Source organism: Cherax quadricarinatus, chromosome 62 (assembly GCF_038502225.1).
Source record: "Cherax quadricarinatus isolate ZL_2023a chromosome 62, ASM3850222v1, whole genome shotgun sequence".
In the NCBI taxonomy this organism is placed as follows: Eukaryota; Metazoa; Arthropoda; class Malacostraca; order Decapoda; family Parastacidae; genus Cherax; species Cherax quadricarinatus.
Genome location: NC_091353.1, coordinates 25256946 through 25279281, shown reverse-complemented (window position 1 = coordinate 25279281; position 22336 = coordinate 25256946). Strand labels below are relative to the sequence as shown.

The window sequence follows — 22336 nt, the reverse complement described above, 5'->3', positions numbered from 1 at the left end:
TTGATGCTGGTGAGAGTGGTCTTGATGCTGGTGAGGGGGTCTTGATGCTTGTGAGTGGGTCTTGATGCTGGTGAGGAGGTCTTGATGCTGGTTAGAGAGTCTTGATGCTGGTTAGAGAGTCTTGATGCTGGTGTTGAGGTCTTGATGCTGGTGAGGTCTTGATGCTGAGAGGGGGTCTTGATGCTGGTGAAAGAGTCTTGATGCTGGTGAGGGTCTTGATGCTTGTTAGAGGGTCTTGATGCTGGTGTTGAGGTCTTGATGCTGGTGAGAAGGTCTTGATGCTGTGAGGGGGGTCTTGGTGTTGTGATGGGGTCTTGATATTGGTGATTGGGTCTTGATGCTGGTGAGGAGGGCTTGATGCTGGTGAGAGGGTCTTGATGCTGTTGAGAGGGTCTTGATGCTGGTGAGGGGGTCATGATGCTGGTGAGAGGGTCTTGATGCTGGTGAGGAGGTCTTGATGCTGCTGAAGGGGTCTTGATGCTTGTGAGAGGGTCTTGATGCTGATTAGAAGGTCTTGATGCTGGTGAAGAGGTCTTGATGCTGGTGAGGAGGTCTTGATGCTGCTGAGGGGGTCTTGATGCCGGTGAGAGGGTCTTGATGCTTCCTGGTGATCAGGTCTTGATGCTGGTGAAGGGGTCTTGATGCTGGTGAGAGAGTCTTGATGCTGGTGAGGAGGTCTTGATGCTGCTGAGGGGGTCTTGATGCTGGTGAGAGGGTCTTGATGCTTGTGAAGAGGTCTTGATGCTGCTGATGGGATCTTGATGCTGGTGAGAGGGTCTTGATGCTGGTGATAATGTCTTGTTGCTGGTGAGGAGGTCTTGATGCTGGTGAGAGGGTCTTGATGCTGGTGAGAATGTCTTGATGGTGGTGAGGGGGTCTTGATGCTGGTGAGGGGGTCTTGATGTTGGTTAGAAAGTATTGATGCTGGTGAGGAGGTCTTGATGCTGGTGAGGAGATCTTGATGCTGCTGAGGGGGTCTTGATGCTGGTGAGAGGGTCTTGATGCTGCTGAGGATGTGTTGATGCTGGCGAGGAGGTTTTGATGTTGGTGAGGAGGTCTTGATGCTGGTGAGGGGGTCTTGATGCTGGTGAGGGAGTCTTGATGTTGGTGAGGAGGTCTTGATGCTTGTGAGAAGATCTTGATGCTGGTTAGTGGGTCTTGATGCTGGTGAGGGGGTCTTGATGCTGGTGAGAGGGTATTGATGCTGGTGAGAGGGTCTTGATGCTGGTGAGGAGGTCTTGATGTTGGTGAGAGAGTCTTGTTGCTGGTGAGAGGGTCTTGATGCTGGTGAGGGAATCTTGATGCTGTTGAGAGGGTCTTGATGCTGGTGAGGAGGTCTTTAAGCTGGTGAGGGGATCTTGATGCTGTTGAGAGGGTCTCGATGCTGGTGAGGAGGTTTTGATGCTGGTGAGGGGGTCTTGATGTTGGTGAGAGAGTCTTGATGCTGGTGAGAGGGTCTTGATGCTGGTTAGAATGTCTTGGTGCTGGTGAGGGGTTTTTGATGTTGGTGAGGAGGTCTTGATGCTGGTGAGGAGATGTTAATGCTTGTGAGGGAGTCTTGATGCTGCTGAGAGGGGTCTTGATGCTGGTGTGGAGTTCTTGATGCTGGTGTTGTGGCCTTGATGCTGGTGTAGTGGCCTTGATGCTATTGATGGAGTCTTGATGCTGGTGAGTGGGTCTTGATGCTGGTGAGTTTGACTTGATACTGGTGAGGGGGTCTTGATGCTGGTGAGAAGATTCTTGATGCTGGTGAGAGGGGTCTTGGTGTTGTGATGCGGTCTTGATGGTGGTGAGGGGGTCTTGATGCTGGTGAGGAGGTCTTGATGCTGGTGAGAGGGGTCTTGATTCTGGTGAGTGGGTCTTGACGCTGGTGAGTGGGTATTGATGCTGGTGAGGGGGTCTTTGTGCTGGTGAGGGGGTCTTGATGCTGATGAGGGGTCTTGATGCTGGTGATGGGGCTTTGATGCTGTTGAGGGGGCCTTGATGCTGGAGAAGGGTGTCTTAATACTGTTGAGGGTCTTGATGCTGACAATGGTCTCTTGATGATGTTAATGGTGCTCTTGATGCTGTTGAGGGGGTCTTGATTCTGGCAATGGTTTCTTGAAGATGTTGAAGATGATATTGATGCTGGTGAGGGGATCTTGATGCTGGTGAGGGGTTCCTGATGCTGGTGAGGGGATCTTGATGCTGGTGAAGGGCTCTTGATGTTGGTAAGAGGATCTTGATGCTGGTGAGGGGCCCTTGATGCTGGTGAGGGCTCTTGATGCTGGTGAGGGGGTCTTGATACCTGTAAGGGGGTCTTGATGTTTGTAGTATGCAAAAAGTATGTTACAATTTATTCCGAGTATGTCACACTCCCATATAGGCTGCCTCCCAACCAGGGAACTGGGTGCTAAGGGGTTTAACAATCAATAGGGCACCCGTTGGTAAATCAGTACCTTGGTTCATTGACCAATCACCGGCAAGCCCGTCAAAGTTGAAGCAACGTGGTTCACTTGCAGTAAGCATTGGCAGACTTGCCTACCTGCTGGTTGAGCACGGTGCACGCTCTCTGCCCTCTGCTTTGCCATCTGTCACCATGTTGAACATTCGATCGCTAGGATGTAAGGAGGTCCGGAGTTCGAATCCCCGGTACGGCTGGAAAACATTAGGTCCGTGTTTTCATAAGACACCTGCTATCCATGTTCACCCATCAGTATAAAATAGGTACCTGGATGTTAGTGGACTGGTGTGGGTGGCATCCTGGGACAAAACTAAACTAATTTGCAGGAAATGATCTGCATAGCAAGGGATTTTCTATATAGTAGTATGTCACTGGTGTCAACTATTACTGTATACCTTGTACATGTACTTGTATACCTTGTACATGTACTTGTATACCTTGTACATGTACTTGTATACCTTGTACATGTACTTGTATACCTTGTACATGTACTTGTATACCTTGTACATGTACTTGTAGTAAATGAAGATATTATTATTATTATTATTATTATTATTATTATTATTATTATTATTATTATTATTATTATTATTATTATTATTATCTGTACTTATTGTACATAGCGTACATAGCTGTATATATCATCTGGTAAAGGCAAATATACATTATAGTCTAGTGTTGAGTTCAGTTTGCTGCACATTCCCATTATGACCAGGTCTCACAGGACATTCTCACTTGTCTTCGTAATAGTAATGGTAAATAACTTTAGTCACTCTTGAATAGTCATGTTTATGTGTAAATTGTAGGTGACCTTGAACCCACGCATATCCATGGAGGCGTCCTTGATCTGTGCCTTAGCTTCAACATTACCATGGAGGCGTCCTTGATCTGTGCCTTAGCTTCAACATTACCATGGAGGCGTCCTTGATCTGTGCCTTAGCTTCAACATTACCATGGAGGCGTCCTTGATCTGTGCCTTAGCTTCAACATTACCATGGAGGCGTCCTTGATCTGTGCCTTAGCTTCAACATTACCATGGAGGCGTCCTTGATCTGTGCCTTAGCTTCAACATTACCATGGAGGCGTCCTTGATCTGTGCCTTAGCTTCAACATTACCATGGAGGCGTCCTTGATCTGTGCCTTAGCTTCAACATTACCATGGAGGCGTCCTTGATCTGTGCCTTAGCTTCAACATTACCATGGAGGCGTCCTTGATCTGTGCCTTAGCTTCAACATTACCATGGAGGCGTCCTTGATCTGTGCCTTAGCTTCAACATTACCATGGAGGCGTCCTTGATCTGTGCCTTAGCTTCAACATTACCATGGAGGCGTCCTTGATCTGTGCCTTAGCTTCAACATTACCATGGAGGCGTCCTTGATCTGTGCCTTAGCTTCAACATTACCATGGAGGCGTCCTTGATCTGTGCCTTAGCTTCAACATTACCATGGAGGCGTCCTTGATCTGTGCCTTAGCTTCAACATTACCATGGAGGCGTCCTTGATCTGTGTCTTAGCTTCAACATTACCATGGAGGCGTCCTTGATCTGTGCCTTAGCTTCAACATTACCATGGAGGCGTCCTTGATCTGTGCCTTAGCTTCAACATTACCATGGAGGCGTCCTTGATCTGTGCCTTAGCTTCAACATTACCATGGAGACGTCCTTGATCTGTGCCTTAGCTTCAACATTACCATGGAGGCGTCCTTGATCTGTGCCTTAGCTTCAACATTACTTTTGACAGCCGTGAGTCTTCCATTATAACAAATATATCATCAGATCATTTCCCAAGATTAACCACTGTAGGTACTGGTAATGTTATCCTCCCTGGTAAGATATTCAGGAGGCTTGGTCACAGACCGGGCCGCGGGGGCGTTGACCCCCGGAACTCTCTCCAGGTAAACTCCAGGTAATGAGTTAGTCAGTGGTTGGGCTGCTGCATCAAGCTATGACAGTCTTCCCAGTATCACACAGGCGAAATTAATGGACAAACATGATGCAAGGGAGACACTGATTTGTTTTATGCTCAGCAAGGAAGATGACTGTAACATTCCTTTCACAGACGTTGAGCTCGAAGCAGCACAAAAGGAAACTCCACGTCGCCTGGAGAGGATGGTATTACTTACAACATACTCAGATTGTTATGTCGAGTACCAGGTAATCCTCTAATTGAATTATTTAACATGAGCTATGTAACTGGGGAGCTCCCTCAATCATGGACCAACAGCCTCATCATTCCAATTCCTAAGCCCAATCAACAAAATGTATTTCGCCCAATATCTCTTACTAGCTCCATGATGATTCTCTTCAAATCATTTGTTCTCTCAGGGCTGGAATACTGCTGTACACTAACGGCCCCTTTCAAGGCTGGCGACATTGCAGACCTGGAGAGTGTACAAAGAACTTTCACGGCACACATAAGTACGATAAGGCACCTAAACTACTGGGAACGGTTGAATGTCTTTGATCTATATTCCCTCGAACGCAGGCGAGAGAGATACATGATAATATACACTTGGAAGGTCCTGGAGGGATTAGTACCAAACCTGCGCACGAAAATCACTTCCTATGAAAGCAAAAGACTCGACAGGAGATGCAAAATTTCCCCGATGATAAGCAGGGACACCACGAGTACACTGAGAGACAACACAATAAGTGTCTGGGGCCACCGACTGTTCAATTGCCTCCCAGCATACATAAGGGGGATTTCCAATAGACCCCTGACTGTCTTCAAGAAGGCACTGGACAGGCACCTAAAGTCAGTACCTGGCCAACCGGGCTGTGGTTCGCACGCCAGCTTGCGTGCGGCCAGCAGTAACAGCCTAGTTGATCAGACCCTGATCCACCATGAGGCCTGGTCTCAGACCGGGCCGCGGGGGCGTTGACCCACGAAACCCTCTCCAGGTAAGCTGCTTGTGTAAAACATTCGAAAGGATTATTCTTAATTGTCTCATGAACAGAATCAAACAATTTTTGGCTCCCCGGAAGGAGTGTGCATCATTATATAAACCACCTTTCTCACCCTGCACACTGACACCTCATACACTACCTTCCTTGACCTTAAATCTGCTTTTCATGTAGTCAGCCAACATGTAATCATTAGTGAACTTGCCAGAATGGATGTTGGAGGATGGCTTCTCCGCTGGATTAAAGGCTACTTGTCCAACAAAAAGTTTTCTGTGTTGTTCCAGGGACATAGAAGTGTAACTAAAGACTTTGAATTAGGAACTCCACAGGGAGGTGTGCTCAGTCCCACCATATTCAATATTCTAATTAATGTTTTACTTATTGTTATGCCTAGCCAGCCCGATCATTCTATGATTAGCTTTGCTGATGATATAATGATTCATACCACCGTATTCTCCAACACCCAAAACATTCTTAATCATGTACTAGCCTCGTGTCAGGACCTGGGGTTGATAACCTCTACTGAGGAAACAATAATACTCAATAGGCGTCCTCCTCGACAGAGAGGCACAGTTCGCCAGATCCAGTTGCATGATGGGTCTCTTCTAGAATATGTAACCTAATACAGATATCTAGGCTTTGAGGTTCCATTATTCAGACTTGTAACAAGACTTTGTCGTCAATACAGAGAAAAACTGAGAGCACTTAGAGTTGTGGCAGGGTTTCACCCCAGGTATGGTTCCAATGTTAAAATTGTGAAAATGATGTATCTTGCTTATATTAGATCATTGGTTGATTATGCGGCACCACTACTTGCTCTCGTGTCTGACTGGAAGCTTGGAGGGCTGGAAAAACTGCAGAACGAAGCAATGAGGATCATCCTAGAATGCCCTCGTACTGCCAAAATTTTAAATATGCGGAAAGAACTTGATATCTCAAGCATCAGAGATCGTGTTACTGAAAGAAATGTCCTTATTGGGGTCAATATGCTCAGGCAAGTCCATTCAAACTCTTGCACAGAAGCCCTCCAAACTTTACTCAGCACTGGTGAACATCCCTCCAGATAGATCGAAAAAACTGGAACTGGCCTCCGGATGAACCAGCTACATGATCTATGTCAAGTAAGGCAACAGCGGCACTTCCCTGCTCCATAGAATATTACCCCATTCCAAACCACTATCTCTCCCTTTCCCCCCCAAAAAAACTTCTTAAATCCCAATCAAAGCTTCGTCTTGAAGCCAAACTGTATTGATGACTTAGTCACACAAAACACTCTTTCACAAATTATTTATGTTGATGGTTGTGTTCACCAGTCCACTGGTGCAGCTGGTAGTGCTGCTGTTGTCGTACACTGGTGCAGCTGGTAGTGCTGCTGTTGTCGTACACTGGTGCAGCTGGTAGTGCTGCTGTTGTCGTACACTGGTGCAGCTGGTAGTGCTGCTGTTGTCGTACACTGGTGCAGCTGGTAGTGCTGCTGTTGTCGTACACTGGTGCAGCTGGTAGTGCTGCTGTTGTCGTACACTGGTGCAGCTGGTAGTGCTGCTGTTGTCGTACACTGGTGCAGCTGGTAGTGCTGCTGTTGTCGTACACTGGTGCAGCTGGTAGTGCTGCTGTTGTCGTACACTGGTGCAGCTGGTAGTGCTGCTGTTGTCGTACACTGGTGCAGCTGGTAGTGCTGCTGTTGTCGTACACTGGTGCAGCTGGTAGTGCTGCTGTTGTCGTACACTGGTGCAGCTGGTAGTGCTGCTGTTGTCGTACACTGGTGCAGCTGGTAGTGCTGCTGTTGTCGTACACTGGTGCAGCTGGTAGTGCTGCTGTTGTCGTACACTGGTGCAGCTGGTAGTGCTGCTGTTGTCGTACACTGGTGCAGCTGGTAGTGCTGCTGTTGTCGTACACTGGTGCAGCTGGTAGTGCTGCTGTTGTCGTACACTGGTGCAGCTGGTAGTGCTGCTGTTGTCGTACACTGGTGCAGCTGGTAGTGCTGCTGTTGTCGTACACTGGTGCAGCTGGTAGTGCTGCTGTTGTCGTACACTGGTGCAGCTGGTAGTGCTGCTGTTGTCGTACACTGGTGCAGCTGGTAGTGCTGCTGTTGTCGTACACTGGTGCAGCTGGTAGTGCTGCTGTTGTCGTACACTGGTGCAGCTGGTAGTGCTGCTGTTGTCGTACCCTGGTGCAGCTGGTAGTGCTGCTGTTGTCGTACACTGGTGCAGCTGGTAGTGCTGCTGTTGTCGTACACTGGTGCAGCTGGTAGTGCTGCTGTTGTCGTACACTGGTGCAGCTGGTAGTGCTGCTGTTGTCGTACACTGGTGCAGCTGGTAGTGCTGCTGTTGTCGTACACTGGTGCAGCTGGTAGTGCTGCTGTTGTCGTACACTGGTGCAGCTGGTAGTGCTGCTGTTGTCGTACACTGGTGCAGCTGGTAGTGCTGCTGTTGTCGTACACTGGTGCAGCTGGTAGTGCTGCTGTTGTCGTACACTGGTGCAGCTGGTAGTGCTGCTGTTGTCGTACACTGGTGCAGCTGGTAGTGCTGCTGTTGTCGTACACTGGTGCAGCTGGTAGTGCTGCTGTTGTCGTACACTGGTGCAGCTGGTAGTGCTGCTGTTGTCGTACACTGGTGCAGCTGGTAGTGCTGCTGTTGTCGTACACTGGTGCAGCTGGTAGTGCTGCTGTTGTCGTACACTGGTGCAGCTGGTAGTGCTGCTGTTGTCGTACACTGGTGCAGCTGGTAGTGCTGCTGTTGTCGTACCCTGGTGCAGCTGGTAGTGCTGCTGTTGTCGTACACTGGTGCAGCTGGTAGTGCTGCTGTTGTCGTACACTGGTGCAGCTGGTAGTGCTGCTGTTGTCGTACACTGGTGCAGCTGGTAGTGCTGCTGTTGTCGTACACTGGTGCAGCTGGTAGTGCTGCTGTTGTCGTACCCTGGTGCAGCTGGTAGTGCTGCTGTTGTCGTACCCTGGTGCAGCTGGTAGTGCTGCTGTTGTCGTACACTGGTGCAGCTGGTAGTGCTGCTGTTGTCGTACACTGGTGCAGCTGGTAGTGCTGCTGTTGTCGTACACTGGTGCAGCTGGTAGTGCTGCTGTTGTCGTACCCTGGTGCAGCTGGTAGTGCTGCTGTTGTCGTACACTGGTGCAGCTGGTAGTGCTGCTGTTGTCGTACACTGGTGCAGCTGGTAGTGCTGCTGTTGTCGTACACTGGTGCAGCTGGTAGTGCTGCTGTTGTCGTACACTGGTGCAGCTGGTAGTGCTGCTGTTGTCGTACACTGGTGCAGCTGGTAGTGCTGCTGTTGTCGTACACTGGTGCAGCTGGTAGTGCTGCTGTTGTCGTACACTGGTGCAGCTGGTAGTGCTGCTGTTGTCATACAGAGTGATGGCTCTCATAAAGAAATTGGAGCACAAATCAATAACTGGGCCTCTACCATTCAAATTGAACTGTTTGTCATACTCCTCGCACTTAAATGCGTCCATGTATCGAAGGTTGCCACTTTAATTGTTCATTACGAACACAGGTGTAGTTTAGTGGCCTGCACACCTGGTTGTAGCGCAAAAAAACAGCAGAGTGTGTGCAATATATTCAGTGGATATGTACAATAAGGCAAATGCAAGCAAGAGACACTGAGAGCTGTTGCAACTAGACTGGGAGGTAAGACTGTCAATGGTGATTCAGGAGTGTCCCACATCGCTTAACAACTTTAGGGGGCTTCATTGTGATTGGCTGGTTGAACCAAGATGCTAGCATAACTAGAGGGCCGCTGCTCATATCCTGAGCACCTGGTTGGTCGGGAGGCAAGCCTATATGGGTGTGTGTGACATGCGCCAAATAAAATGGAACATACTCCTAGCATTCCACACGCTCAACCCCAAAGGTCTCTAATAGCCAGGACTCGGCGTCCCCCATGGGTAGTGTGTCACCATGGCACGAAATACTAATGGAACCGCCTTTCCTCTCGACCATCCTACTTATTAGGTAGTGCTCTTCTTCTTCTTATAACCAGAGCTTTGGTAAGATGGGTAAGGAAGAAGGATGGGTAAGGAAGAAGGATGGGTAAGGAAGAAGGATGGGTAAGGAAGAAGGATGGGTAAGGAAGAAGGATGGGTAAGGAAGAAGGATGGGTAAGGAAGAAGGATGGGTAAGGAAGAAGGATGGGTAAGGAAGAAGGATGGGTAAGGAAGAAGGATGGGTAAGGAAGAAGGATGGGTAAGGAAGAAGGATGGGTAAGGAAGAAGGATGGGTAAGGAAGAAGGATGGGTAAGGATAGAAATATTGGAAAAGGGTGGGAGGGGGGAGAGAGGTAGGATATAAAAGGTAAGTGGCACAACCACTTTACTGTAATTTAAAAAGTGTATGTGGAATAATGTAATATTCTTGAAGATTTATAATACTAACCCATCAGAGTCACATAGATATAACAGATATATAAGTACATAACTCTGAATTATTGCTAGTAAATATACAAGTTCCAATTGCTTTTTTTTTTTTGCGACTGCATAGCGAATATTTAAACGACAAGACAAGGCGGTAGTCTGGACAGTTCGTAAAGAATTACTTGACGTTAGCTTCTTACAAGGTGGTGTCCCGCCATAGTAAATGTAACATAATTTTAACAGTAGATGTAGAAGTAGAATGTTATACAAGATGTCTCCCTAATTGAGGGCGATGATTTTCTTAGTAGACATAGAAGGGTTCTGGTGTTAGCCAATCATCTTCATCTGCAGGAAGGTTGCTCAAGATCATTGGTCGATGGTAATCGTCTTTATGGATGAAGTGACGCAGCCTCTGTGGGAGTCATTCTTTGAGTCCTGTGAGGAGGAGTATTCAAATTCAAATTCAAATTCAAAGTTTATTGTCTATAAGGATTACAATGCTGAGTTTACAGAAATTTGGTTATTGTTTGGTTTACATGTAGTAAAATTGTGATTACAGAGTGTACCACTAGAACGCTTACCATGGCTAGGCATTTCGGGCATACTTAGTTTTATTCTTAATTGTAAAATATTACAAATTATGAGGTAAGTTGGTATTATGGCTAAGTGACTAAATACTAGTTTGTGAGTTTAGCAATGTGAATGCTTTTGTTTTGGCACAGTACATAGTTTCAGTATTGGAGTATCACAGGATTCATTATTTTAAGACTGAGATTAATATTTCTGTTTATGGTCAAATGAGTGAGCGAGTGTAAGTGTGAACCACCAGGTGGTATTCGTGTAGTTAGTTGACGGGGTGTATCAGGGAGATAAGATGTTTTCTAATGGTAGTTTTGAAGGTGATGAATGTGTCTGCAGTTCTAGAGTTCTCAGGTAGGGTATTCCAGATTTTAATGATATAGTCAGTGGTATTTTCAACTTGCAGAGGATGTTCTCTATCTGACATGTAGAGTTCTTGCATTGTATAGAGTTGTTTCTTCTTCAGGGTGTCAAGGCGTACATTAAGGCAGTAATATCTTGTTGTACGTGTAAATCTGCCATTTTAACTCTGTCTCTCCTCCTGGTGCCCATAATAAAGCGGAGAGTTCTATTCTGAACCCGTTGCAACCGTAGCATGTTGGTCTTTGTTGTTAATGACATTGGGAATTCAAGTATAGGTCTTATTATCATTTTATACAGATGTTTTTTGACATGTGGAGGGGCTTGATTAAATCTAAAGAGACTGTTAAGACCGGCTTTGGCTATGTTGATCTTTTTATTGACGTGAGATGTTGAGTGGAGCAGCCTGTCTATTTCATATCCCAAGATTTTGTTAGGGTTTCTAATGGCTACAGGTGTACCTCTGATGGAGATACCTCCTTTATCTTCGATGGTTGATGCAAAACATCCTATCGTGCTAACAAGGACTTTGTCAGGGTTAGTCGTAATTCTCCATTTCTTTTCCCAATTAAATGTTCGACGAAGTTCAATACTAATTTTTTCTATGACTCATACTTGTATTTTCCTGTTACCGGAGTTGATGAGACGACATGGATGACATCATCTGCAAATTGCGTTATAATTGTATCATTAAACTCTGGTTGAGGAAGGTCATTCACATAAATATTCAATAGAATTGGACTAAGACAAGAACCTTGTGGGACACCAGCTGTAGGAATAAAAGGCTCTGTTGACCTGCCGTGAAAGGTGGGAATGATTTTTCTTTGAGTTAAGAAGTTATATATTAATCTGAGAAAGGTCCAGTTATGGTCTGGTAGGTCAATGAGTTTGTATATAAGACCATCATGCCATAAGCTATCAAAAGCTTTATGAACATCTCTGGTGGCAATTAGGGCAAGATTCCCCTGAAGTTTCAGACTCGCTACAGTATCGAAAATAAAATTTATTGCATGATTGGTACCTCTATGTGTTCTAAAGCCAAATTGTTTTTCAGTAAAAAGGTGATTAAACTCCATATAGTAGTTCAGTCTGTTGGAAATGATCTTCTCAAGAACTTTTCCAGTGACTTCAAGTAAGGATATAGGTCTATAGTTCCCTGGCTGATGGATGTTTTTATTGGGCTTAGCAAGAAAGATCATCCTAGCAGTCTTAAAGACAACTGGAAAATGTCCTGAGGCCAAGATGGCATTAAAGATATTAACCAAAGACTGTTTACAATTTCTGTGTAGTAACTTTATTTGTTTCATTGTTATTCCAGAGAGACCAGGGGCTCTATTTCGCATTCTTCCAATAACCTGACTCATCTCTAGTAATGTAATAGGTCTAGTAAGCGGGTGGGCATCTTCAAGAGTTGATGTACCGATGGAAGGTAGTGGTTGTAGATCATCTAAGTTCTCATCTCTCCATTCATTTACCAACTGATAGTGATTATTGTTAAATTAACGACTGTTATTGTGGAAGAGAATTTTCTCCCATACATCACCCATCAAATTAGCCTGGTCCTGTGGATCATCAAGTTTAATCTCAACCTCTTCATCATTATCATCAGTGAAGGTATGAATTAGGTAGGTAGGAGCCTGGTGCTTTGCTCCTAAAAGTTGTAGGATTTTACTCCAAAATTTTGCAGGCTCTCGTTTATACTGATTATCTTTTAGAACTAGCAGTTTCCATAAGCCACTTTTGTGATGACTAATCATGTTAATTAATTCTTGCCTCAATCTGCGCAATGTAGCTACTGGTGGTTGTCGCGTTTGAAGATGCCTTCGACATTCTGTTTGACAATTTCTCAAAGCGTCTCTAATTTCCCTAGTAGGTTTATATTGTTGGTAGATCTTTGTGGAAGCTAACTGACAGGTTGCATTAGTAGCATCAATTATTCGATTGTGAAGGGACCTGATCGCGTCGTCAATTGAGGTGGAAGGTAGATTTTCCAATGACACAACTTCATCTTCACCCAGAAATGCCCTGAAGGGGTCAAATCCTTGGGTGTTGAGATTGGGTTTAGGAGGTACAGGTATTCTAAATGGAGAAGTTTGTAGTTGTATTAAAACCGGGTTATGGTCAGATCCTACGTTTCCACCAGGAGAGATACGACAATGAAAGAGGTCACAGTCTCTGTTTGTCAGGACTATATCTGGTGTCCCTGGATGAGGTCCAATATACGATTTAAAGAATGGGCCTTGAAATGACAAGTTTCTGGCTGCCATGATAATAAATAGCTGTTTTCCTTTTAAGTCACCCAGTGGATTACCAACTCCACAGTTAAAGAGGGCAGGGTGATGAGCATTAAAATCTCCCGCTAGAATTGTTGGAATATTTCTGCTTAATATCCTACGTATAGGAATTGACTATATTTTATTGTCTCGGGGGAAAACATCCAGTTCCTATCACTAGTTGGCCATGAGACGTTGTCATTTCTATTGCAAGAATGTTATCTTCATCAACATGAATATTTTTAAATGCACAGCCTAATTTAACTAAGATGGCTACGCCACTATAGGGTCCTCTCGATTTCTCCACAGTAGAGTAACCATGTAATTTAATATGTTGATCAACTCTCGCAGCTGTCTCATTCAAGAGTATAACATCGGGATTGTAATTATGTAGTTTAACTTCAAGGAAGTAACGGTTGTTAATGTTGAACATTAAGTTGGAAAATTGTAATCCCCATTATTTCTTGCACTTCGCAAGTGTACTGTGGTCTGAACGCCTGCAAGTAAATTTATGTTTGGTATCCACACTATCCCTGCTGGACTCGTCAAGGGGAGGAGGGAAGTTCTGAGTAGTTGCTTGTGTATTAAAAATGTCACCATCCTCACTAGAATTGGTAATATTAACACAATCATTAGAGTCATTAGAGTCATCATCAGAAAACTGAGGTATGATATTCCCAGTTTCAGGAAGCAGAGGCTCGTGAGAGTTAAAGGTTACCTGTCCAACAGAAAATTGTCTGTGTTGTTCCAGGGACATAGAAGTGTAACTAAAGACTTTGAATTAGGAACCCCACAGGGAGGTGTGCTCAGTCCCACACTGTTCAATATTCTAATTAATGCATTACTTAATGCTATGCCTAGTCAGCCCCATAATTATGTGATTAGTTTTGCTGATGATATAATGATTCACACCACCGGATTCTCCAACACCCAAAACATTCTTAATCATGTACTAGCCTCGTGTCAGGACCTGGGGTTGATAATCTCTACTGATAAAACAAAGATACTCAATAGGCGTCCTCCTCGACAGAGAGGCACAGTTCGTCAGATCCAATTGCATGATGGGTCTCTTCTAGAAAATGTAAGCAGATACAGGTATCTAGGCTTTGAGGTTCCACTACTTGGACCTGTTGTAACAAGACTTTGTCGCCAATACAAAGAACGACTAAGAGCACTTAGAGTTGTGGCAGGGCTTCACCCCAGGTATGGTGCTAATGTTAAAATTGTGAAAATGATGTATCTTGCTTATATTAGATCATTGGTTGATTAAGCTGCGCCACTACTTGCTCTCGTGTCTGACTGGAAGCTTGGAGGGCTGGAAAAACTGCAGAACGAAGCAATGAGGATCATCCTAGGATGCCCTCGTACTGCCAAAATTTTAAATATGCAAAAAGAACTTGATATTCCAAGCATCAGAGATCGTGTTACTGAAAGAAATATCCTAATTGGGGTTAATATGCTCAGGCAAGCTCATTCAAACCCCTGCACAGAAGCCCTCCAAACTTTCCTCAGCACTGGTGAACACTCCTCCAGATGGATCGAAAAAACTGGAACCGACCTCCGCATGAATCAGATACATGATCTATGTCAAGTAAGGCAACAGCGGCACTTCTCCGCTCCATGGAATATTACCCCATTCCAAACTACCATTCCTCCATTTCCCCCCAAACTACTTCTTAAATCACAACCAAAACTTCGTCTTGAAGCCAAACATGATGCCTTAAGCTGTATTGATAACTTAGTCACACAGCACACACTCTCGCAAATTATTTACGCTGATAGTTCTGTTCACCAATCCACTGGTGCAGCTGGTAGTGCTGCTGTTGTCGTACAGAGTAATGGCTCTCTTAAAGAAATTGGAGCACGCATCAATAATTGGGCCTCTACCCTTCAGACAGAACTGTTTGCCATACTCCTTGCACTGAAATGCATCTATGTATCAAAGATTGACGGGTTTTCTCGTGTTTTCACGGTGCTCTTACGTGCTAGAACTTTAATTTGTGTTATCAAACCTATACGATACATCCCTCTAGCGCCTGGAACCAATCTTGGGCGGAAAACTTTATATACTGAGTCAAAAAAGGAGAATTAGTGTGCACTACCTAGCAGAGTTTACTGCCAGAGGGGAATCAGGCCTGTGTCCCGTGTGAAAAAAATGATAATAATTGAACTTTTCGTGTCAGAGGAAAGAAAGTCTCCCTGATAACATTGAGTATACATAGTGTATAGTGTATACTACAGTGGCTCCCTAGTATATTGATGATAAAGGCTAAAGTGTCATTTGAAAACAGGTGAATTTGTAAATGAAGTGATAAGCCTATAGAGGCTGGTGCCAGAAGTCGCCAGAAACTTACCACAGGTCAGCTGTTTTAATAATCTTCCTGGCCTGCTAGTGTACTCGCATATAATAGATCTAGTGATACCAGTGAATAGCAGAATACAGTGCTGTAGTAGCAACTAACCAGTATTATAATGGTACTTAGTGGAGTGGAGTGACTTTCATTAGTTTCTTTTTTCTTGAAATACCAGACGTATACTGTGAATTTCATATAACCTGTAGTTACCAGCGGTCGCAATATACACAACGAGAAGCAATTATTACTACAGAAAAAGCGTCCTTCCTCCAAAATTTCCACCAGTCAACTATAGTGATAATATAGCATTTATTGTGGTGGAGACGGAAAAAATAGAAAAGCTAGATACAGCGATTGATAAACAAGGGTTGAGGAACGACCGTTCGTCACTGTAGGAGCTGCCAGAAATCACCGGTTTCTTCAACACGCAAGTTATACTTTTGTATCAATCAAATCACATATTACTCGGGTAGATAATTTCCAGTAGATCCTTCATGTGTTAGCTCAAATCACCGACCAGTATGTTTTAAATAAGTGACCCACTGATCAGATCAGATCGACTGGTCCGAACCCTTGACTGGTCCGAACCCTTGACTGGTTTCAAACGGTTTCGTTGGACAATAAAGCAGACTGTAAACGGATGGGGTTGTAGGCGCCCTTATCAAACACAAACATTAAATGCAAATCAAGAACGTGCACGGTAAGCTGTCCAATATACAAAAACAGTTAGAAACAGAAATACAAATAGCTAGAGCTTCATTTAAGGAGGTTATTAATAGAATATTCAAGAGGTTGCTAGTAGAATTGCAGTAAATCAACCATTCAAATCATTATGAAGCTGTGTGTAGTCTGTGGTCAGTCAAACAAACGGGCTTCCACATGGGTAAATTGTCACTTTTGTGGAAATTGGTGTCACGCCCCTTGTGCAGATGTCCATGAACTAGCTACAAGCAGTGTTAAAACAGGGAAGTGTTTTTGGGTATGCCCAAATGAGATAAATCTGTGGACTAAAATCACAAGGGTATTACAAGAGGACAACATCAAAGCTGCTTTCATAGAAAACCTGGAAGCCTTCTACAACAGATGGGAACATAAAAAGTCTGGGCTGAATGGTACTGCCCTTGATACTGGCGATGTAGTCAGAAACTGTAAGGCTGGAGATGAAGTCCTGGTAGTCAGTAAATGTGGGGCTGATAGTGCTGTCCTGGGAGACAGTAATGGTGAAGCGGGAGGTGCTGTCCTGGGAGACAGTAATGGTGAAGCTGGAGGTGCTGTCCTGGGAGACAGTAATGGTGAAGCTGGAGGTGCTGTCCTGGGAGACAGTAATGGTGAAGCTGGAGATGCTGTCCTGGGAGACAGTAATGGTGAAGCTGGAGATTTTGTCCAGGTAGTCGGGAATTATACGCAGGAAGGAATACCTATAAATGACCTCATAGGGGACAGGAGCCATAGTAGGGAAACAAGTGTAGTCAAAGATAAGATAAAACCAATATTGCAAACTAGAAATACCGCAGGAAATAGCAAACAAGAGGACTCCACTAGCAATAGTGAGGATATATTACCAAAAACAACTGGTGGGAGCTCCATTGTTGGTGCAAGGGAGGATAGGAATAAGACAGGGAAACATGCACCAACAGGGAATACAGTCACAGAAACCCAAAGCAAACGGAAACCAAGCCTGTGCACATACTATGCACTTGGTATCTGCTGGCATGAGAAATCTGGAAAAACAGATGGGACGTGCAACTATGACCACCCTAGAAAATGCCAAGCCCATATGACAACAGGAAAATGCAAACTCCCTTCCTGTAAGCTTTTTCACCCTGAACTGTGTACCTCTTCAGTACAGGAAAGACTGTGCTATAACTTAAATTGCCAGGCATACCATCTAAAGGGGACAAAAAGGTACAAAACATCCAGGCCATGGGAAAACCTGGGTAGCCACAGCCACTCAAGAGGGAGAGGTTTTTTAGTGCCAGGAAGGAAAAAAAACTGGCAAGAAATGGCAGAAATCGTACACCAAATCCAGTCATTCCTGGAGTGAAACCACAGTCGATGGCCTCCACTCCAAACCAACAGATACAGATACTAATGCCGGAAAAAAATCCCCCCCCCAGTACCAACAATACCACTAGTCCGATAACATTCTTCTTTGCAAATATACAGGGTCTAAAGCCAGCAACAAACAACAAAATACCTTTCATCCGTGGACTGCTTGCAGAGGCAAAGGCAATGTTCGCGGCTTTCACTGAGACCCACATAAAGGATCACTTGGACAACGAAATATGGATCCCAGGTTACAACCTATACAGATGTGACAGAGTGAACAGGCATAAGGAAGGGGGGGGGTTGGCCTGTACATTGCAGAGTCACTTGTTTGCACAGAACTGCTTAATGCCTCAAATGATGCAGTGGAAGTTTTAGCAGTAAAGGTCGAGAACCAAAACCTAGTCATTGTGGTAGTCTACAAGCCTCCGGATGCAACATCCCAGCAATTCCAGGAACAGCTGTTAAAAATTGACCACTGTCTGGAAAATCTTCCAGCTCCTGCACCCAACATCTTGCTCCTGGGGGATTTCAACTTAAGGCACCTAAAATGGAGGAATATAGCAAATAATATTGTTGCAGTAATAACACCAGGAGGCAGCTCTGATGAAAACTCACACACACACGAGCTTTTAAATCTCTGCACAAAATTCAATTTAAACCAGCAAGTAATAGAGCCTACTAGACTGGAGAATACACTAGACCTCATCTTCACTAACAATGATGATCTGATAAGAAATGTCACCATATCAAAAACAATATACTCAGATCACAACATAATTGAGGTTCAGACATGTATGCGTGGAGCCCCAGACCGACAAAATGAGACTAGTCACGAGGTAGCATTCACCAAATTCAACTTCAATAACAAAAACATAAAGTGGGACCAAGTAAACCAAGTCCTAACCGATATAAGCTGGGAAGATATACTAAGCAACACAGACCCCAACTTATGCCTAGAACAGATTAACTCGGTGGCACTCGATGTATGCACAAGGCTTATTCCTCTAAGAAAAAGGAGGAGTAGATGTAAAATAGAAAGAGACAGGCGCTCCCTTTACAGGCGACGGAAAAGAATAACAGAGCGGCTAAAAGAGGTCAATATATCTGAAATGCATAGAGAGACACTGGTCAGAGAAATAGCAAGCATCGAACTTAAGCTAAAAGAATCCTTTAGGAGTCAGGAATCGCGGGAAGAACTAAAAGCCATAAATGAAATCGAAAGAAACCCAAAGTATTTCTTCTCCTATGCCAAATCAAAATCGAGAACAACGTCCAGTATTGGGCCCCTACTTAAACAAGATGGGTCCTACACAGATGACAGCAAGGAAATGAGTGAGCTACTCAAGTCCCAATATGACTCAGTTTTTAGCAAGCCGCTAACCAGACTGAGAGTCGAAGATCAAAATGAATTTTTTATGAGAGAGCCACAAAATTTGATTAACGCAAGCCTATCCCATGTTATCCTGACGCCAAATGACTTCGAACAGGCGATAAATGACATGCCCATGCACTCTGCCCCAGGGCCAGACTCATGGAACTCTGTGTTCATCAAGAACTGCAAGAAGCCCCTATCACGAGCCTTTTCCATCCTATGGAGAGGGAGCATGGACACGGGGGTCGTCCCACAGTTACTAAAAACAACAGACATAGCCCCACTCCACAAAGGGGGCAGTAAAGCAACAGCAAAGAACTACAGACCAATAGCACTAACATCCCATATCATAAAAATCTTTGAAAGGTTCCTAAGAAGCAAGATCACCACCCATCTAGAAACCCATCAGTTACACAACCCAGGGCAACATGGGTTTAGAACAGGTCGCTCCTGTCTGTCTCAACTATTGGATCACTACGACAAGGTCCTAAATGCACTAGAAGACAAAAAGAATGCAGATGTAATATATACAGACTTTGCAAAAGCCTTCGACAAGTGTGACCATGGCGTAATAGCGCACAAAATGCGTGCTAAAGGAATAACAGGAAAAGTCGGTCGATGGATCTATAATTTCCTCACTAACAGAACACAGAGAGTAGTCGTCAACAGAGTAAAGTCCGAGGCAGCTACGGTGAAAAGCTCTGTTCCACAAGGCACAGTACTCGCTCCCATCTTGTTCCTCATCCTCATATCCGACATAGACAAGGATGTCAGCCACAGCACCGTGTCTTCCTTTGCAGATGACACCCGAATCTGCATGACAGTGTCTTCCATTGCAGACACTGCAAGGCTCCAGGCGGACATCAACCAAATCTTTCAGTGGGCTGCAGAAAACAATATGAAGTTCAACGATGAGAAATTTCAATTACTCAGATATGGTAAACATGAGGAAATTAAATCTTCATCAGAGTACAAAACAAATTCTGGCCACAAAATAGAGCGAAACACCAACGTCAAAGACCTGGGAGTGATCATGTCGGAGGATCTCACCTTCAAGGACCATAACATTGTATCAATCGCATCTGCTAGAAAAATGACAGGATGGATAATGAGAACCTTCAAAACTAGGGAGGCCAAGCCCATGATGACACTCTTCAGGTCACTTGTTCTATCTAGGCTGGAATATTGCTGCACACTAACAGCACCTTTCAAGGCAGGTGAAATTGCCGACCTAGAAAATGTACAGAGAACTTTCACGGCGCGCATAACGGAGATAAAACACCTCAATTACTGGGAGCCCTTGAGGTTCCTAAACCTGTATTCCCTGGAACGCAGGAGGGAGAGATACATGATTATATACACCTGGAAAATCCTAGAGGGACTAGTACCGAACTTGCACACGAAAATCACTCACTACGAAAGCAAAAGACTTGGCAGACGATGCACCATCCCCCCAATGAAAAGCAGGGGTGTCACTAGCACGTTAAGAGACCATACAATAAGTGTCAGGGGCCCAAGACTGTTCAACTGCCTCCCAGCACACATAAAGGGGATTACCAACAGACCCCTGGCAGTCTTCAAGCTGGCACTGGACAAGCACCTAAAGTCGGTTCCTGATCAGCCGGGCTGTGGCTCGTACGTTGGTTTGCGTGCAGCCAGCAGCAACAGTCTGGTTGATCAGGCTCTGATCCACCAAGAGGCCTGGTCACAGACCGGGCCGCGGGGGCGTTGACCCCCGGAACTCTCTCCAGGTAAACTCCAGGATTCTCTGTCATCCATAAATACTCTCAACTCATTAAGCATAAATTGTGGCATGCTTGTGTCAGAAGCCAGACACAGGTATGGTAGGATTGTGGACAGTGGAGTCAGAGTGCACATGCTGTGGATTCCATCTCACATTGGTCTTCAGATGCATGATAGAACTGATAAATTGGCTAAGCTGTATGCTTTCAAAGAGGGAGTAGATTACAATCTTGGCTTGTCAGGTAGTAGTTTGAGAACAATAATACGAAAAGAACTTCAACTGAATTTTATGGACTTAAGGCTCAGGGAGACTAACACCAGTGAGTCCATCTATCATCATTCTATCATGCAGGAGGAGCCACATGTCTATGGTGCATCCAACAAAATAAGCAGACTCTTGGATGTCTCTACCGCCCGGCTCCGGCTGGGTTACAAGTATCTTTGGCAGGTTAAATCACCACCACCAGATGTAGACCAAACGAAATGTAAACTTTGCCAGATGGATTATTGTCACACCCTGCGTCATTATGTACTGGAGTGCGATAAAATTAATGAATTTAGAAACAACTCACTCAGAAGTGTTCAAGAAATGGCTAAGTATTTTATCCACAGTGGTATATTACAGACCATTCTGGAGAAATACCCTGACTTTGCTAGCTGTAAATAAAGCATTACCACATATGTGCATGTGTGTGTGTGTGTGTGTGTGTGTGTGTGTGTACTCACCTATTTGTGGTTGCAGGGGTCGAGACTCAGCTCCTGGCCCCGCCTCTTCACTGATCGCTACTGGATCCTCTCTCTCTCTGCTTCCTGAGCTTTGTCATACCTCTTCTTAAAACTATGTATGGTTCCTGCCTCCACTACTTCACTTGCTAGGCTATTCCACTTGCTGACAACTCTATGACTGAAGAAATACTTCCTAACGTCCCTGTGACTCGTCTGAGTCTTCAGCTTCCAGTTGTGACCCCTTGTCCCTGTGTCCCCTCTCTGGAACATCCTATCTCTGTCTACCTTGTCTATTCCCCGCAGTATCTTGTATGTCGTTATCATGTCTCCCCTGACCCTTCTGTCCTCCAGTATCGTCAGTCCGATTTCCCTTAACCTTTCCTCGTACGACATTCCCTTGAGCTCTGGGACTAGCCTTGTTGCAAACCTTTGTACTTTCTCTAACTTCTTGACGTGCTTGACCAGGTGTGGGTTCCAGACTGGTGCTGCATACTCCAGTATGGGCCTAACATACACAGTGTACAGTGTCTTGAACGATTCCTTATTAAGGTATCGGAACGCTATTCTCAGGTTTGCCAGGCGCCCGTATGCTGCAGCGGTTATTTGGTTGATGTGTGCCTCCGGTGATGTGCTCGGTGTTATGGTCACCCCAAGGTCTTTCTCCCTGAGTGAGGTCTGTAGTCTTTGTCCACCTAGCCTATACTCTGTCTGCGGTCTTCTTTGCCCCTCCCCAATCTTCATGACTTTGCATTTGGCTGGATTGAATTCGAGAAGCCAGTTGCTGGACCACATGTCCAGCCTGTCCAGGTCTCTCTGCAGTCCTGCCTCATCCTCATCCGATTTAATTCTTCTCATCAACTTCACATCATCTGCGAACAGGGACACTTCAGAGTCTATTCCTTCCATCATGTCGTTCACATACATCAAAAATAGCACTGGTCCTAGAACTAACCCCTGTGGGACCCCGCTCGTAACAGGCGCCCACTGTGATACCTCTTCACGTACCATGACTCGTTGCTGCCTCCCTGTCAGGTATTCCCTTATCCATTGCAGTGCCCTCCCTTTTACGTGCGCCTGATCCTCCAGCTTCTGCACTAATCTCTTGTGGGGAACTGTGTCAAAGGCCTTCCTGCAGTCTAGGAAAACGCAATCTACCCACCCCTCTCTCTCGTGTCTT

At 45.0% G+C, this 22336-nt stretch overlaps 1 protein-coding gene across 1 annotated transcript in view; it reads left to right on the top strand.

The window, feature by feature from the left end:
• The first annotated feature begins 6332 nt into the window (after positions 1 to 6332).
• Positions 6333 to 22336, top strand: part of LOC128698801 (protein lifeguard 1-like) — a 77622-nt gene continuing 61618 nt past the window's right edge. The window contains exon 1 of the mRNA XM_070098526.1: positions 6333 to 6340. Coding sequence (XP_069954627.1) covers positions 6333 to 6340 — 8 coding nt within the window. The remainder of the gene's footprint in view (positions 6341 to 22336) is intronic.